This window comes from Cnephaeus nilssonii (assembly GCF_951640355.1).
Source record: "Cnephaeus nilssonii genome assembly, chromosome: 5".
Taxonomy (NCBI): Eukaryota; Metazoa; Chordata; class Mammalia; order Chiroptera; family Vespertilionidae; genus Cnephaeus; species Cnephaeus nilssonii.
This window is the reverse complement of record NC_137076.1, coordinates 79316620-79336296: the sequence shown is the minus strand read 5'-3', so window position 1 is coordinate 79336296 and position 19677 is coordinate 79316620. Positions and strand designations below refer to the sequence as shown.

Sequence of the window (19677 nt, the reverse complement as noted above, 5' to 3'; positions counted from 1 at the left end):
AGCCGGGTGAGCCTGGCCCCGGGTCCGGGTGAGGCCGCGGGCCCCTGGATCCGGGTGAGCCTGGCCCCGGGTCCGGGTGAGGCCGCGGGCCCCTGGATCCGGGTGAGGTTGGCCCCGGGTCCGGGTGAGGCCGCGGGCCCCTGGAGCCGGGTGAGCCTGGCCCCGGGTGAGGCCGCGGGCCCCTGGAGCCGGGTGAGCCTGGCCCCGGGTCCGGGTGAGGCCGCGGGCCCCTGGAGCCGGGTGAGCCTGGCCCCGGGTCCGGGTGAGGCCGCGGGCCCCTGGAGCCGGGTGAGCCTGGCCCCGGGTCCGGGTGAGGCCGCGGGCCCCTGGAGCCGGGTGAGCCTGGCCCCGGGTCCGGGTGAGGCCGTGGGCCCCTGGACCCGGGTGAAGCCGTGCCCCTGGGTCCGGCCGAGACCAAACCAGAGGGAGTCGGACCTGCATTACCACCATTTGTTCACCATCCAGAGCTGAGGGGTCAGTGCCGACATGTACTCATAAGGAACTGGTGGACATTGATATTGGGTCTCAAAAGAACTGTGGGTCCAGAAAGAAACTCACTACAGACTGATTCATTTGCCTGTCAGCATAACTATTATTGCTCGTCGCACATTCAATTCTTATAAGTATATCTCTAGTGACACATGAGTTCGCTCATCTAGGGGAAATGATGAACAACATGGACTGATGAACAAGAACAGAACCAGAAACAAGGAGGCACCGATCGGACTATCGGGCCTCAGAGGGAGGATAGGGGAGGGTGGGGGGAGAAGGGAGAGATCAACCAAAGGTCTTATGTGCATGCATAAGAGCCTAACCAATGGTTGAGTTCAACAGGGGGTTGGGGCATCCATGGGGAGGGGTGTGGGATGGGAATGGGGGGATGAGGACAAATATGTGACACCTTAATCAATAAAGAAATTAAAAAAAATAAAAAATAAAAAATAAAAAAAACAAAAAACAAACAAACAAACAAACAATATATATAGCCCAGCTGGTGTGGCTCAGTGGTTGAGCTTCAACCTATGAACTGGGAGGTCTAGGTTCAATTCCTGGTTAGGGCACTAAAAGTAATATGACACTAAAATTGTCATATTCCACCAACTCTAATTTCTCTTTCACTATAGAATGAATGAATGCCTGGGTTTGGGGCTCGATCCCCAGTAGGGGGCGTGCAGGAGGAGTTGATCAATGATTCTCTCTCATCATTGATGTTTCTATCTCTCTTTCCTTCTCTCTCCCTTCCTCTCTGAAATCAATAAAAATATTTTTTTAAAACACAATATATATAAAAAATCCAGAGTCCTTTAAAAACAATAAAATATAACTAGTTTATATTTGTTTAAGCATAGTTTTAAGAGTTATCAAAAGCACTATTTCCTCATACAAAAAGGCAAATTGGGAAAACCGAGGAAGACAAGTAATCTGTCTACAGTCACATGATCAGCAGTAAAGGTTGATTATATAACTGGGTCTTCTGGCCTGGTCCCAATTGTCTCTAGTCAACTACACTGCATTTGGTATTAACTAAGACATAAAGAAGATAAAACTTAAGAAACCACTACTATTGTTCTATCTGTCATGAAATCAGATCTGTCAACATACCTATATGCTGGCATTCTTCCCTCACTAAGCTGAAGACAAAAGTTAAGTTACTCTGAAGCAAAACAAGGACAAAAGGCAATTGTAAAGGAAGTAAACAAAAAAAACACGGAGTTCTACATTAGAACAGGACAAGATCAAGACCTCTCTAAAGCATCAAATATCTTGAGTGAATTCTTTTCAAAGCAATCCAACTTTTTATAAAGTTATAAGGAAAGGACAGGTCTGAAAACTGTAGGAGTGTGTGTGCATGAGAGATAGACAGTAAAAATAAAAAAAAGCTTGGTTTTTCTTTTTAAAAATGAGCCTAGGAAACATGAGATATTCTATTATGCTGCTCCTTTAAAACAAATAATGTCACAAAGTAATGTTAATGAATATACAATTGACCCTTACACAAGGGTTTGCACAGGTCCACATAAACGTGACTTTTTTTTTTTCAATAAATACCTGCACTGTTCCAATCTGCAGTTGGGAGTCCATGGATAAGAAAAATTGTATGCACTGATCTATGCCATTTTATATAGAGGACTTGAGCATCCTCGGATTTTGGTTTCTGTGCCAGGGGTCCTGGAACCAATACCCAGCAGATACCAGAGACAACTAAGTTTTGGGGTAGACAAATGTTATACGCAGATTTGACTGCATAGGGGTCAGTGCCCCTAATCTTCGTGTTGTTCAAGAGACAACTGTCCATTATTCTCCCAGAACACTGGTACAGATAAAACAAGGTATTGGAATTGGATCTGAATCCCAACTTGGTTATTTGGCAGCTGTGTGCCTTTCGGTTGCTTTATCTCTACCTGTTTTCCATAAAATGAGAATACCATCTGCCACCTCACTGGGTTGTTTTGAAAATTAAATGAGGTAATAAATGTGAAGCTCAACAAATACTTCCATGCCACTTTCACACTACCTACTATCTTCAATTCTTAAATTTATTCAGAACATGATCATTGTACATACACCAATTGTTTCTTACATTTTTAGAAATAAAGTCATGCTGGCAATTTTCCTAAAGCATGAAGGAAAAACTAGCTTTTAATTTGTAATGTTGAAGCAGTAAAGAGGGAGCCTCCTTCACTCATTTTCCATAGTGCAGAAAGTACTAGTAAAAACTAACTGGTCCTTTTGTGGTAATAGCTACCAACAAAGCTTGACTTACAGTAGTTCTACTTGCTGGGCATTAACTTTTCCATCTTTTTTTTTTTTTAAGGAATTAAGCCAACCTGATTTTAGCAACTTGTAGTCTGCCTCACCTATCCCATTTACAACTCCACATAAAAAAAAGTTCATGTCATTCTATAAGAATAGCTCCCAACCACAATGCCATAGGGAGGGTCCCAGCTATGAAAATATCTCTACAGCCTTCAAAAGTCCTCCAAGGAGATCCAATAGATAGAGCAAAATAATACTAAGGATACTTCTAATATGTTCATTTCTAACTTGAGGTCCAGAAAAAATATAAGAATTTTGTCAGCCCAGCAGAGGAACATGGCTTATCTTCTGTAAAGTACATAATCTGCCCATTCCATGTATCTTTATTAATGAGGAAAATTTTTATTTGCACCTTAAATAGCAGATATGGGACAATTTATACTGCACAATGATATTGGAGAACACAATGTGTTTATGTTATAAAGATGGGATAAAGAAGACCACACCAATAAACACAATATTAACAGAGGTAGTATATCACTAGGTGACATAGCCTGATGGGTAATTATTTCCTGCTGTTTATGTTCATGTGCTTTCCTTAAATTTTCTATTATACACACACACACACACACACACACACACACACACACTAAAGAAAAGTTTTTAAATGATCAAAAAATGTAAAATATCTTTAATTCATGTCTATGATACATAAAACTCAGGGTTTCCTAGAAAGGAATAACCTAAATCACTCAAAATGTCTATATACAAAATTTCTTCTTTTTTCCCCACGGTATAAAAAACTCATAGCAATTAAGAGTCACTGCAAAAAGAAAAAGTAAAAATAGCATACATTATGAAATATGAAAGCTTTGTGAATCAGCTGTCTTGAACACTTATCTAAAATATGGGTAAGTGGTAAAATAAGGGGGAAGGGGCATATGCAGCCCAATCACATGTCTTTATATTTTGTTTAGTTGCTGTAGAAGTTCAACTGTTATAGATACTTTAAGTGGACATTTCTTAAATAAAACATTTTATGAGAGCATACTATTATCAATTGTCAAATCCAACAAAGATATTTTTAGACATCCACCTGAATATGCTTTTGAGAAGCAGCAAAAAACAGCCTTGTGTGGATATGACAGAAGCAACATGTTCAAATTATTTATTCATTTCAGAATCAATTTCATGGCCATAAGTGGAATTCTAATTCCTCTTCTCCCACAGATTTCCCAGATGCCCTTGCTCAAGTTTCTTTTATCTCTTTCCCTTAAAATGATTTTTAAAGTTTTTTTTCTCCTCAAATATCTCATACTACACTTGTTATCAATTACAGCCCTCAGCCTTTTATTTTTTACCAGTCATTTTTTTTTATTTATCTTTATTGTTGAAAGTATTACAGATATCCTCTGTTTGTTTTTTCTCATTGACCCCCTCCCACCCCTCACCTGCCCCTCCCAGGCCTTCACTACACTATTATCTGTGTCCACAGGCTATTCATATATACATACATGCACTTAAGTCCCCAGTTAATTTCTCCCCAGCCTTCAGTCTTTAAAATAAAAATTGTCCTGCCCAGCCAGTGTGGCTCAGTGATTGAGTGTCAACCTATGAACCAGGAGGTCACGGTTCGATTCCCAGTCAGGGCAAATGCCTGGGGTTGAAGGCTCATTCCCCAGTGTGGGGCATGTATGAGGCAGCCGATGAAGGATTCTCTCTCATCATTGATGTTTCTATCTCTCTCTCCCTCTCCCTTCCTCTCTTAAATAAATAAAAATATTCAAAATAAATAATAAAAATAAAGTATAATAAAAACTGTCCTATTTACCACACTCCTTTTAAATATTTGAAAAGTGAATAAAACTCTGACCGTAACATTAAAGAACTCTTTGGTTTTTCTAGTTCAAAAGAGTCCTTAAGTCATATTACTCTGTAGAGGATATTATTCAGTCATCAGGCCTAAAACGGCAGTCGGATATCCCCCGAAGGTCCCAGATTGGAGAGGGTCCAGGCTGAGCTGAGGGACAACCCCCCATGCACAAATTTTGTGCACCAGGCCTCTAGTATATATATATATATTAGAATATAATAGAAGTAATCCTGTTATTTGCAGATTTTTAATATTTCCTACAACTTTTGTGATATCATATTATGTTAGTACAGTTTTGGTAATTATATTATACTTAAAATCTTTTTTCTTGAAATATTGTTTATTGCATGTAATATTATATCTAAGATCATTTTTCTTTAAAAAATACATATATTTTAAAAATTACATTGTAGGAAAATTAATATTGAAAGATGTTCAGGATCCATTGAAGGAAAATTAATAATGAAAGATGTTCAGGATCCATTGAGTGAAAAAAAAATGATAAAATGGAGCAAAACGTATTTCCATCCACATGAATATATTCATTAAAAAAAACGGAAAGGGTTTAGACCAAAATGTTAAACATTGGTTTCACCTCTGGGTAACAAAAATCATAGCTGATTTTTATTTTCTTCTTTTTGCTCTTACTATTAAAAGCATGTATACTGCAGAAAATTACTTTTGTTTAAAAAAAAATGTTTCCAATTCTACCTAGGGAATAGCCAGAGGAAAGGGAAAAAAAAAAAAAAAAAAACAGAGCAAGCCAGCAAGCAACATCATAGGTAAGTCTGTTATAACACTGCCCCCAACTCCCATATTTAATGGCTTAGCATCTTTTTACACAATAGAAAATAAAAACAATTCAGCCCTGGATTTTGAATACCTAAAACTTCCCTATCATGGGATTCCTAATTCTTGAAAGTTACTTTTTTAGTGCTTTATCTCCACTCATTAAACTACTTTACACCAAATTCTCTTAAATACATCTGATTAACTTTAGGATTTCATCAGAAAATGACACAACTATTTTTATCATTCCACCGACTTTTACTTTACAAAATAATAAACTGACAGGGCCAAGGCTTCACAAAATTATTTGCTACTCCAAGATCAAGAATTAATACCCATTTCCCAAGCTGTCCCACTCCCTTCCCCTCCCTTCTTCCCCAATTTTTAAAATTCATTTTCCATGGTCTGGTAATAAGACATTTTCCACACTTGTCAATTAAGATAAACTGGCAATATAGTTGCAAAGAATAACAAATTTCATAGTCCTATGGGAAGGAACCAAATGGTGATCTTTATCTGGCGTAACCCGCATGCCCTGTGACATGATGATGAATCTGAATAAAACATTTAATCCTTTCCACCTTTGCCTTTCCATTCATCAATGGAGGATATCTGGCAAAACCAAAGACCCCTAGATGATACCTCCATAATTATAGATAAAGTGACGATTCAAAGAATTCCTGAAAGACGCTTTAAGAGAACTTGACTGGGGTGTCAATATTTAGCTTTTGAAAAATCAACCCAGGAAATAAACATTTAAAAGCCCATCAGAATCTATTCAAAACACACCCAGAAAAACTCTTAACCTACATCCTTCCCCATCCCATGGCAGTAAGGAACAGAGCTTAAAAATTCCGACTTTTAACAGTCAACAGAATAGATTAATTTTATCAAAAACATTAAAATAAGAGTACCACACATATTCATGTTCTCCTACTAATTCAAGCATGCCCTACTGTTATTCAGAAACACTCCAAAGAGAGGCACTTACTTTCTGATTACACATGCAAATAAATGCATAACATGCATTTCAACTTGGGAATCACTTTCTTAAGAAATTAACTAGTAGACGTTACTGCAATATCATGATTGAAGTCATGTCAAAGTCAAAATTGTAATACCTGAGATAACTTCCTCAGGTACATTGGATACCAGGCAATAATATTACTTGCTGTAGTATTATTATCCTGGTTAGTGTTATTTTTGTGAGTTTTACAAGATAAACCAAAAAAAAAAAAAAAAAGAGGAACAATTTCAAAATCACAGCAAATATTAAAATCTAGTAAGTTCATTTTCCTTTCCTCACTTCCAAGCCGGCTACACCAGAACTCGAGTCTCTGCAGAGCAGCATATGCTCACACAAGGGTAGTGATCCAGAAAACAGACAGCATCCTTGACACATCCCAAGTCAAAGAAAATACAGCCTCCACTCTAGAGACTTACAGTTTAAGTCAGACAGACAACTTTAAGACATAAAACACCTGAATGGCAACCAGCTAATGATTTTTTGGAATTTACATTTAGTTTCTCCTGCTCAGGTTAAATGAAGAGCAAAAGAAAATGGATTAAATTGTGACAGTGGAGGAATGGGGGTCAATAATGAACAAGTGGTAAATTAATCACAGTCTTCAGGAACATATGAAGGGCAGAAACTGGAGTGGGAGCACTTCTTTACAACAGACCCAGCCATTAGGGGATCACATGAAGAGGTATCCACAAAAGTAAGAGGAGAAAACAGGATGAAAAATCTACCAAGATGGCAAGGGGAAAAGGCAGGATAACAAATGAGAAACCAGAACTCAAAAGCAAGAAGAGTATGAGAAAAATCAGCTGCTTTCTTGTTAGGTTTAATTTCTTGTGATTACACTAATCTGAAATCCCAATTAACTTAACTTTAAGCTTTTTCAAAATGTTAAATCTTTCTTTGCTATTGCTCTTCCAGAGCATTATTATTAACACTTTTTGAAACCCATACTCAACATTCTAGGGTAGGAATACTTGTCATTTTTCTCCTGTGAAATATTCAAGAGCCCATATATAAGATCAAGCTCATAGCGCCAACCTGATTAAAACCACACTAACAAGACCAGACAAATTAAAATGCAATCTCTCTCACACACCCACACAAAGCTCCTCAAAGCTATATTTCAAGTCTTTGCCATAAACTTAGCAAACCCAGACTCTACTCTGTCTCCTACCTCTCAAACAATCACTGACAGCTGCTTTGTCCTGATCACATCTGCCTTTTAACATCTATCTTCCAGGCTGCCTATATTAGATGTGACTATATCAGTCTGAAGCTGTCAACACCTGCATTGGACAGGCTACCAATTTTCACCTCCCTCAATCTGACTCTAGTCAGTTGCCAGGGAGAAAATTATGCCTCAAGACTTGACAGCTTGTGCTCAATATCCATCCTTTTGTCAAGGATAAAATTTATCATTTTCCTTAAAATTGCCTTGCCAAGATTCATAATGAATATATATATATATATACATATATATATATATATCCACAAACATACATACACACATACTTATATATGTACACACACACTCTCTCTCTCCATATGTGTGGGTTTTTTCTCCCTATATAGAAATCATTGAAGCTGTACCAAGGAAGATAGCATCTATGTCATCAAGTTCACTACACAATTACTGAAATATATAAAAGAATGTCTCTTAATTAGTATCAATTAAAAACCCTCATTGCCTATCCCTTCTTTATGACAATGTCCTAAGAGACCATCAGTTTTAACTGACTGGGTAATTCTGTGCTTTCAAGATTTAAAAAGCTAAGAAGTTATCTGTGCAATAAGATCATTAAAGCGTATGCTCGTCAATCAACTATAGCTGTTAAGATAACACAGATGCTACCAAACTCAATAGTTTTAACTCTACTGTTTTAGTAGACCAATAAATAATGCTTTCTTGCTCTAAAAATGACAAGACACTTTCTACAGAAGAAAAAAAAAAGTTCTTGTAACGATTGAGACTTAGTATTAAATAACATTGACTGTTCTCAGGGATTTGAAGTCCTACTTCTACTCAAAAACAATGCACTTTCACTATAATCAAAGTTTACCTAAAATGAAATAATGATCTGAAAACCGAAACTTGAAAAGAATACTTTCAAAAAAATCTTAAGATAAATAGTGCCTAAACATAAATAGACATGAAAGGGGGGAAACTACAAGCCAAGCATTAAAGTATTTGCTTTCTATTTATTGGATGAGGAATTTACTTTCACCTTCTAGCCATTTGGAGAGAAGGTATATGTAGGTGTCACTATTAAATGTTTTTTCAATATTGAAGAGGCTGCAGTGAATTATCCAGATGTTTTCATGTTGTCTACCATGTAAATAACAGTACATACATGAGAGGTGACAGGTTGTGATTAGTGGTATGGCAGTTTTCATGGAAGAAAACTCAAACCAAATAGCCTGAGAGGCAGTAAAAGTCACTGGCTTTAGCTACAATCCTTGCTCTGTTCAACAGAATTCTACCACCTTTTCCAAGACTACCATAAATCTGGTCTCACCCTTAAAACCATTACAGACACAAGCAATCATGTCTTGATTTTCAACTCCAAGTTAATCCTACCTCTGCAATACCAATATATTAGCGATACCCAATAGGCCTTGTCTCAATTTCTGAAAATCGGGTAGAATTACAATCAGTAAGAAAAGTAACAAATCAACAAAGGAGCACTACTGCTTATAGGTACCTATCAAGCAAGAAAAGTAACAAATCAACAAAGGAGCACTACTGCTTATAGGTACCCTAAGGCTCTCACAAGCACCAATACGTTTCGTGTGTGTGTGTGTGTGTGTGTGTGTGTGTGTGTGTGTGTGTGTGTGTGTGTGTGTGTGTAACCACTGTGACCAACGAACTGCCCGATCAGGGGATGGGGCTGGCCGGCCAACCTCGCGGCCCCTCCCCGCTGCCAGCCTGCCCCTGATCAGTCTCTCCCACTCAGATCAAGAGCAGGCTGCCGGCCAAACACCCCCTCCCTTTCCCCCAGGCAGCCCCACCCCTGATCAGCCTGCCCCACCACTATAGGCCCGCAGCCCCTCCCCCCAGCCGGCCCGCCCCTGATCGCACCCCCCACCCCAATAGGGGCTGGGGCTGGGTGGCCAACCTCCTGCAGCCCCTCCCCCTGACCACCCCACCCCTGATCGCACTCCCCACCCCAAGAGGGCTGGCTGGCCAACCTCCCGCCATCTCCTCCTCCCTATGGGCCCTGGCCCAATCTGCCCTGATTGGGGCTGAGCTGGCCAGACCCCACCTGTGCACGAATTCCTGCACTGGGCCTCTAGTATTAACTAAAAAACATGAAGATATTGTATCAATTAGCTCCAAATTTTTTAAAAATTTAATAACATTTTACACCTATCAAGATAGCAAAAAAAAATGTTTAATGGACTATCCCATTACTTGTCAAGGACAATTTGTTTCTATTCAACATCATTTTACTTTACCTCTCCCCACTGCCAGTTCTTGTCTGCTGGGGTGAACATGTGATCCAGTCTGGCTAATCAGTCTCCTATAGCAATAGAAACTGGTTCAGTGCTGAGCAAAACCCAAGCAAAGCTAACCAGTCCCCTCTAGGACCAAGATATAGACACTGAGGAAGAAAAGTTCTTTTTCTGCTGGGATAACAAAGCTAGGATGACCACTTCAGACTAGAGGTGGGCATCCTGTCCATATTTACATATGAAAATAGAAGTAAACTGAAATACATGGAGGCAAGTCATGAAGAAAGCCTCATATCTGAGTCAGTCACATCTAGCCATGCCTCTTCTCAATATCTACAGGTACTCAAAAATGTTGTTTTGTTCAATGTTGGTTCATTATAGCGTTGATTAAAAAAAAAAAAATGTTTTATTCCCAGCCAAGGCCACTGCTGTGTGGAATTTGCACATCTCCCCACGTCCACATGGGTTTTTTCTGCATACTCCCGCTTTCTCCCACATCCCAAAGATATGCACAAGAGGTAAATTAATGCATCTACAAAGTCCCAGTCTGAGTGGATGTGGGTATGGGTGTGAGTGACCCGGAAATGGAGGACATCCTGTCCAGGGTGGGTCCCACCTTGCACCCTGAGCTGCCAGTAAAGAATTCAGCCACCCACAATTCTGAAATGAAATAAGCCGTTTGGAAAATAATTCTCTTGTTTTTATTAATCTTTCTAAAATGTATATATAACTCATATTTATTTAGAAGTGTTTAATATTAGAAATGTTTTGGGTCTTAGAAGTTTGATGGTGTTTTTTTTACTAGAAATATGTCACAGAATTTAACTCTTATTTATTTATATCAATTAGCCTATGGTAAAACTGATTTCATTACATGTTGTTTCATTTAAAATCAGAGTTTCCAAGAACCTATCAATGATGTTAAGTAAGGACATACTGTACTGGGATTCCCAATGACATACAAAGGCCTATAAATTCCCTTTTTTGAGTAAACAAGTCTTACATAAACAAGTTGAATTTCTGTTACTTATAACTGCAAATATGTGAACATTAACACATTGAAGATATAGCTCTACTAGAGAATAATTTACTAATACATTTAAAAAGTCCTAAAACCTATATTTCTAAAGAAATTTTGTGAATGGTAATTATAGGTAGACATATATGTAAAACTTCAAACTGTATACTGATTTGTGCACTGTCTTGTAAATGAATTTACTTTAATTTGTAAAAAAGATTCTGCCCTATATTCCTACTCCGGAAACATACCTTGAAGATTTTTTTTAAAGGAAGTATAGCACTATATATACATGGTATTCACTCACTACAGCATTAATAATTTATATCTAAAACATAAAAACATTTAAGTCTAATAATAGAGCAATGATGCAATAGAAAATGTATAATTTTAAAGATTATAAATTCCACGGTTATACTAAATCACTTTAAAATGCCTGAAATTCATGTTAAATTTTTTAAAAGAAAATAATAAAATGATATCAAAGCTAGAGTTAAAACTAGAGTAAAATGCAAATGCATGTAGCCAAGGACTTGAAAGGGAATACAAAACTAAATATATATAATACTATTTATAATTATTCAAAAATAAAATAGTGTAAATTTAAGAAAACATGTAGAAGACTTATATAGGGTGGGGCAAAAGTAGGTTTACAGTTGTTCATACAGAAAATAATACAATAATCCTAATATATAAAAACCCAGGGTTCATAACATCCAAAATGACCGAAGGCTCGACCAACCAGCACTGACTGCCGAGGGGGCTGCGGATCAGGCCTGGAGAGAGGCCTGGGGAAGAGAGAGGCAGAGTCTGATCCGTAGCCTCCATGGCGGCTGTTGATCAGCATTTGCCTCTCTCTCTTTTGCTCCGAGCCTGGCCAGCAGCCACGCTTCTTTCTCTTGGGCCTCCGCTGGGGCTGCTGATCAGCCCCGCCTCGCTGAGCAGGCCCGTTGATAGGCTTGGAGATGCTGACTGGCATAGAAACCGACCAATCAGAACCAAATCTGGGTGAACTGTGAGGAGCCAATGGCTGCCTAGGAGGCGGAGGTTTTGACACTGACTGGCATAGAAACCAACCAATTAGAACCTAATCTGGGTGAACTGCGAAGGCGGAACCTAAGGTGGGGGCTGAGGAGGGGTTTTAACCCTTTGCACTCGCTTGCTTTTTTCTCGATTCCTTTATTCTAATGCTAACCGTGTCGAGTCACACTCAACATCCGAGTGCAAAAGGTTAAGGGCAACAGCTGTTTGGTGTAAGGTGTAAGAAAGCGGTTCAATTTTTTTAATGACCGGTTTGGCAGTATAGTGCATATGGCTGGCTATCAGTCCAGATATAGGGATTATGTATTTTTGTCTGCCAAGAGCATCTCCTCCTGATGAAAAAGGCTCAAACCACCCCTCCCCCATTTAAGCAATCCTATCCATCCTATATAATCTATCTATACTACTAAAAAGGTAATATGCTAATTAGACCAGGTCAACCGGCCATCTTCCGGACATCCGACTTCCTTCCGGACAAAGCCATGGTGGTGGGGGCCGAGGCAGAGGCTGTTAGGGGTAATCAGGCCGGCAGGGGAGGGCAGTTGGGGGCGAGATCAGGCTAGCAGGGGAGGGCAGTTGGGGGCGAGATCAGGCCAGCAGGGGAGGGTAGTTGGGGGCAAGATCAGGCCAGCAGGGGAGGGCAGTTAGGGGTGATCAGGCAGGCAGAGGCAGTTGGGGATGAGATCAGGCCAGCAGGGGAGGGCAGTTAGGGGTGATCAGGCAGGCAGAGGCAGTTGGGGATGAGATCAGGCCAGCAGGGGAGAGCAGTTGGAGGCGAGATCAGGCCGGCAGGGGAGGGCAAATAGGGGCAATCAGGCAGACAGGCAGAGAGGTTAGGGGCAAGCAGGCAGGCAGGCAGAGGGGTTAGGGGCAATCAGGAAGGCAGGCAGAGGCAGTTAGGGGTGATCAAGCAGCAGGCAGGTGAGTGGTTAGGAGCCAGCGGTCCTAGATTGCGAGAGGGATGTCCGACCACCGGTTTAGGCCCGATCTCGCAGGGATCTCTGCAGATTTGGGCCTAAACCGGTGGTCGGACATCCCCCGGGGGGTTCTGGATTGCAAGAGGGCACAGAACGGTGCTAGGGACACCCCCCCTCCCCGGTGCATGAATTTCATGCACTGGGCCACTAGTTAATAAATAATAAAAAATAATAAAACTGTGTTTCACATAAAACTGTAAATCTACTTTTGCCCCACCCTGTATGTTAAACATTGATCAAAGAAATCAAAGATGATCTAAACAGATAGAAACATATTTTATTCATGAATTGGAAAACACAATATAGTAAAAATGTCAATTCTCCCCGAATTGATTACAAATTTAATGTAATTCCTATCAAAATCACAGTTTTTGTAGATATACAGAAAATTATCTAAAATTCATATGTAAAATCAAAAAAACTAGAATAGCTAAAACAATTTAGAAAAAAAGAATACGTAGGTAGAATCACTCTATCCAATTCTAACACTCACATAGCTACAGCAATAAAGATTGTATGGTACTGGCAGAGGGAAAAACACACTGATCAATGAAACAAAAAGAAAACCCAGAAATAATCCCACACAGGTACAGCTGACTGATTATTAACAAGGGTGTTAAGCAATTCAATGGAGAAAAGATAGTCTTTTCAACAAAGAGTACTGGGATAACTGGATGTCCACTGAGGGGGAAAAAGAACTTGACCTAAACCTCACATTACCCAAAATTTAACTCAAAATAAGTTACAGGCTTAAATGTAAAATATAAAACTGTAAAACCTAAAAAAAAAAAAACTGGAAAAAATCTAGCTTCCACTCTCTCTAGAAATCAATGGAAAAAATATCCAGTATGACCTCATCTTAACTTGATTATTTCTGCACAAGATTACCTTAGATATAAATAAAAACAACAATTAACAAAAAATAATTTAGATATGCATCGAAAACTGGGGGCAAGGAGTACATGTATTGTTACCATGATTGCTACAGATTTGCATCAGAGAATCTTCTGAACCAAGGAATACTAATAGAATGAAAAAGTTGCCTGCTACAATTAAATGTAGTTTGAAAATAAATATCTTAGTCACTAGACTCAATGAACACTTGGCCAAATTCATCTGTTAACATTACTGTAAGTTTCATTACAAGAAGCAAGAAGGCCTGGAGAATAAAACTTTCACACAGAAAATAATGAAGTAAAAGCCATCCTGAGCTTCTCAACAAAAGCTCAAAAATTATCTTGAACCAGACAACTAAACTGCTTTAAAACGAATTAATTCAAAACCCACTCTACTGGATTGAATTGCGTCCCACAAAATTTGTGTCCACCCGGAAGCTGTGAAAGTGGACTTATTTGGAAATAGGGTCTATGCAGATACAATCAAGTTAAAATGAGGTTATACTAGATTAGGGTGAACCCTAATTCAATGACTGATGTTCTTATCCAGGGAACTTTGATCATGACACACAGGAAGAATGCCATATGGCAACGAAGGCAGAGACTGAAGCAATATGTATACAAGCCAAGGAACACCAAAGATGCCGGGAACCACCAGAAGCTAGGAAAAAGAATGGCAAGATTCTTCCTCTGAGCCCCCAAGAAATAGTCAACCCTGACACATTGATTTCATATATCTGGCCAACAGATATGTGAGAGAATAAATTTCTGTTGTTCTATGCCATCGTTTGTAGTAACTTATATGTTACTAGAGGCCTGCTGCACAAAATTTGTGCACTGGAGGGGAGGGGCGCGAGTCCCTCAGCCCGGCCTGCGCCCTCTCCAGGCCGGGACCCCTTGCTCCTTACCTCCTGCCTGCTCATGCTCATGCTCCTTACCACTCGGCTCGCTGTTCCTTAGCGCTGTCACGGAGGCGGGAGAGGCTCCCGCCACCGCCACTGCACACTGCGCACTCATCAGCTGTGAGCCCGGCTTCTGGCTGAGCGGCGCTCTCCCTGTGGGAGCGCACTGACCACCAGGGGGCAGCTTCTGCATTGAGCATCTGCCCCCTGGTGGTCAGTGCGCATCATAGCAACAGGTTGTTCTGAACATTTGGCCATAACGGTCGCTTAGGCTTTTATTATAGAGGCTAAAGGCCCAGTGCACGAAATTCATGCACTGGTAGGGTCCCTAGCAGCGGCCGGCCAGGGCCTCCCCCTCCCTTCCCCCAGCCAGCCCCACCACCTGGTCAAACTCCCAGATGACCTCCTGGTCAAGGGGTCAATTTGCATACTACGCTTTTATTATATAGGATTGCAGCCCTGGGAAACTAATACATCCAATTAGCTAGTATTATGGAATTTAAATAATCTCATCATTTGCAGTATGAGAAATACTTATCTTCAACCTAAAAACTGAGAAAAATATTTAGTTCACCACTTCAGAACAACTAAAGGTAGCATCGCCCATTTAATGCATTGTCCCTTTTGGGGTACTGACACAGGGATGAATTTGACATTAAGACTCCAATGGACAATGAATGCACATTGCTGAGAGCCATCAGAGATCCAATGAGGTGCTCACAAAGGCCAGTAAAGCACCTGCATGGAATAGGGATTCAGTTCACCTTAGTTGATATCCAACAGCCCTACAGGAAGCTAGGTCTTTGCTGAAGTCCCCTGCTGGAACACAAATTTAACACAGAACTACAGATGACAAGAAGTTAATCTGTCACATTTAAAGTCTTCTTATGATTTGTAACATCACAGTGATGACAGCTTTTCTAATAGTTAATTTCTGGTAGGTAACTTGTGGGTTATAATTTCACCTTCTATTAGTTCTAAGTTCCCCAAAATATGATTTTTTTAAGCCCAGATTCAGTTTATTTCAAACCAGCGCAAATATGTGTGACTAATGTTACATACCAGTCTGACAGAATGGGGCAATATCTATGGTATTTCCAGAATTGTTGGACATTTTTAATTTTATCAACCCTATGTCTTCAGCATGAACTAAAAAGAGATAATGCATAGGATGACATGTAAACTTCTGCCCCATTTATTTTTTATAAAATTGACAACATTTCTAAGACTCAACTTTTACTTGGGACACCCATTAGAAGTGAATTCAAATTCTCCAAAAAAATTTGTTCCTTTGTTACTATTTCTCCTGATTAAAATTTAAGCCAGCACAACTTAATGTATCTCCAATAACTGAATATGATTAATTAGAGCAACTGGCAAACATAAGAATGAAAATATTGACCACAAAAAGTCACCTTCCAGGATTAATTTTCTAAAAAGCACTGCCCCTCTATATATAAAAAGCAATATTAACCTACCTTGTTTTCGAACATCTTCTACAGCAGCCACAAGCTCCTCCTTAAGAAACTGACTCTCCTTTGCAATTTTATCCCCTTTCTCCAAGAAATTCTCAGTTGCTTGTTCAACAGATGCAGCCAAAACATGGGCCTTCTTAGAACGACCTCTCTTCTTATTAGAGGGCCCCTTACTATTGGTGTTTACCAGAGTCGTAACCTAAAAGTTGCATTTTTAAAAATTAAACTACAGTCAATTAAAATTAAAATAACAGACTAATATCTTCAAAATAGCAAAAATAAATTATTCATAACAAGTATCACATTTATGACATTTCATCAAGCATTAAAAAATAACATACAACTCTCTCCATGTTTAAAGTATACAGCAATGATACTCTAGTTTCTCAAATAATTTAGCTCTCATATAGAAGATAGAAAATACTTTAATTCCTCAAACATGAATATTAGATTTTTCATTATCTTATAAATTAAAAACTGACTAGAAACAAGTTAGAAATCTCTACTCTTGTGTCATTAAGAAGTTGCAGGGGGTCAGGAGGAGTAGAATAGGGTAAGGGGGATAAATGGTGATGAAAAGAGACTTAACTTAGGATGGTGAACACACAATACAATATTCAGATGATGTATTATAGAATTGTATACCTGAAACTTGTATAATCTTATTAACAAACTAGAAGCCCGGTGCACGAAATTCGTGCACGGCGTGGGGGTGTCCCTCAACCCAGCCTGTACCCTCTCCAATCTGGGACCCCTCGAGGGATGTCCGACTGCCCATGTAGGCCCGATCCCAGTGGGATCGGGCCTACATGGGCAGTTGGTTATCCCTCTCACAATCCAGGACTGCTGGCTCCCAACTGCTTGCCTGCCTGCCTTCCTGATTGCCCCTAACCGCTTCTGCCTGCCAGCCTGATCACCCCCTAACCACTCCGCTGCCAGCCTGGTTGATGCTTAACTGCTCCCCTGCCAGCCTGTTTGCCCCCAACTTCCCTCCTCTGCCAGCCTGGTCACCCCTAACTGCCCTCTCCTGCAGGGTTGATCACCTCTAACTGCCCTCCTCTGCCGGCCTGGTCACCCCTAACTGCCCTCTCCTGCAGGGTTGATCACCTCCAACTGCCCTCTCTTGCAGGCTGGGTGCCTCCCAACTGCCCTCTCCTGCTGGCCATCTTGTGGTGGCCATCTTGTGTCCACATGGGGGCAGGATCTTTGACCACATGGGGGCAGCTATATTGTGTGTTGCAGTGATGATCAATCTGTATATTACTCTTTTATTGGATAAGATAGAGGCCTGGTGCACGGGTGGGGGCCAGCTGGTTTGCCCTGAAGGGTGTCCCGGATCAGGGTGGGGTTCCCTTGGGGCGTGAGGCGGCCTGAGCGAGGGGCCTGTGGTGGTTTGCAGGCCGGCCAAGCCCCCTGGCAACCCAAGCAGAGGCCCTGGTATCTGGGATTTATTTTCCTTCTACAATTAAAACTTTGTAACCTGGAGCGGAGCCAAGCCTGCTGCTCCCTCCGGGGAGGCAGCCTTTCTGTGGCAGTTAATTCACCTTCTACAATTGAAACTTTGTAGCCTTAAGCGGGTGAGCCCGGCCAGGGTGTGTGGAAAGCTTTGCTTCCCCTGTTGCCGCCGGCAACCCTGGCCTGCTCTCTCAAGCTCCATTCTGCCGCCATTTGTTTGAATTTGTTTACCTTCTATAATTGAAACTTTGTAGCTTGAGTGGAGGCTTAGGCCTGCAACGGCTATGGAAAGCTTGGCTTCCTCTGTTACCTGGGAAACCTTGTTCTCTGTGGCTGTAGCCATCTTGGTTTGGGTTAATTTGCATACTCGCCCTGATTGGCTGGTGGGCGTGGCTTTACTGGTGGGCGTGGCTTATGTAGTGGAGTGATGGTTAATTTGCATATTACCATTTTATTAGAGAGGATGTCACCACAACAAATTCAATTTTTTTTAAAAGAGTTCCAGAAAGAGGTCAACAATGAATTCACTTTTATCTGAAAGTCACGTTTTTCCCATTTTCAACCTGTGCAAAATGTTTTAAGATAATTTACTTATGAAATCTTTTTACAGTTTCTTCACACAAATATCAGCAATTAATTAGTGAAGAACCTTAAGAAAGGAACAACTGCCCAAAGTAGTCTATCACAATGGTGTTTTGAGTCCAAGAACAATAACCATCATAAATACATATCCTATATAATAATCCTATATAATAAAAAGGTAATATGCAAATTGACCGTCACACCCTCGCACAAGATGGCCGCCCCCATATGGTCACAAGATGGCCACCACAAGATGGCCGGCAGGGGAGGGCAGTTGTGGGCAATCAGGCAAGCAGGGGAGGGCAGTAGGGGCGACCAGGCCTACAGGGGAGGGAGGGCAGTTGGGGGGGACCAGGCCTGCAGGGGAGAGCAATTGGGGGCGACTGGGCCGGCAGGAGAGGGAAGTTAGGGGTGACCAGGCCTACAGGGAAGGGCAGTGGGCAGTTAGGGGCAGCCAGGCCAGCAGGGGAGGGCAGTTGGGGGCGACCGGGCCAGCAGGGGAGGGCAGTTGGGGGCAAACGGGCCATCAGGAGAGGGCAGTTGGGGGCGACCAGGCTGCCAGGGGAGGACAGTTGGGGGTGATCGGGCCGGCAGGAGAACAGTTAGGCATCGATCAAGCTGGCAGAGGAGTAGTTAGGGGGTGATTAGGCTGGCAGGCAGAAGCAGTTAGGGGCAATCAGGCAGGCAGGCAGGCAGGCAGGCAAGCAGTTGGGAGCCAGCAGTCCCAGATTGTGACAGGGATTGGGCCTAAACCGGCAGTCGGACATCCCTCGAGGGGTCCCAGATTGGAGATGGTGCAGGCTGGGCTGGGGTACATCCCCCCTACCCCCACCCCAGTGCACGAATTTCGTTCACCTGGCCTCTAGTAATACTAGAAAATCTATAGGATGAAGATGACTGAAGATTTGTTATTAATCTGTCACACAAAAGACTTACTGAGAGTTATAGTAGATGGGCTCCAAGAAAGTAAATATACCTGAGTCTTACCACACACCCCTATATATTTTAAAAATTATATATGTGCAACACACATGTGTGTGTGTATATATATATATATATATATATATATATACTATTTATATTTATCAGTTGAAATGGAATTTTTAAGAAAGAAAGCATATGCCACTACATTTTGACTATCTACCTCTCTCTCTCACTCACTCACTCTTTCTCTCTCACTCACACTAGTCAACTGTGCCAGAACACTAAAAGTGCATACCTAGCTGCTAACAGTTAATGAAATGCCACCCCATTATATTTGTAACAGAGCATACCAAAACTACACCCTCAAATTAAATTACCTGTTAATAGACAATGAAAGGTGTTAAACAGGTGTTAACAGTCAAGATTCCACATCCCATCCTTCTTAGATATATGTTCCAAGAAAATAGCAATGCCAAGAAAATGTCTGCAAAGTGCAAATATTTGGAAATTT

General features: G+C 41.0%; 1 protein-coding gene across 1 annotated transcript in view; it reads right to left on the bottom strand.

Annotated features, from left to right (window-relative positions):
• CTNNA1 (catenin alpha 1) overlaps positions 1-19677 on the bottom strand; it is a 202705-nt gene that overhangs the window by 148695 nt on the left and 34333 nt on the right. Inside the window, exon 3 of the mRNA XM_079770838.1 lies at positions 16209-16404. Coding sequence (XP_079626964.1) covers positions 16209-16404 — 196 coding nt within the window. The remainder of the gene's footprint in view (positions 1-16208; positions 16405-19677) is intronic.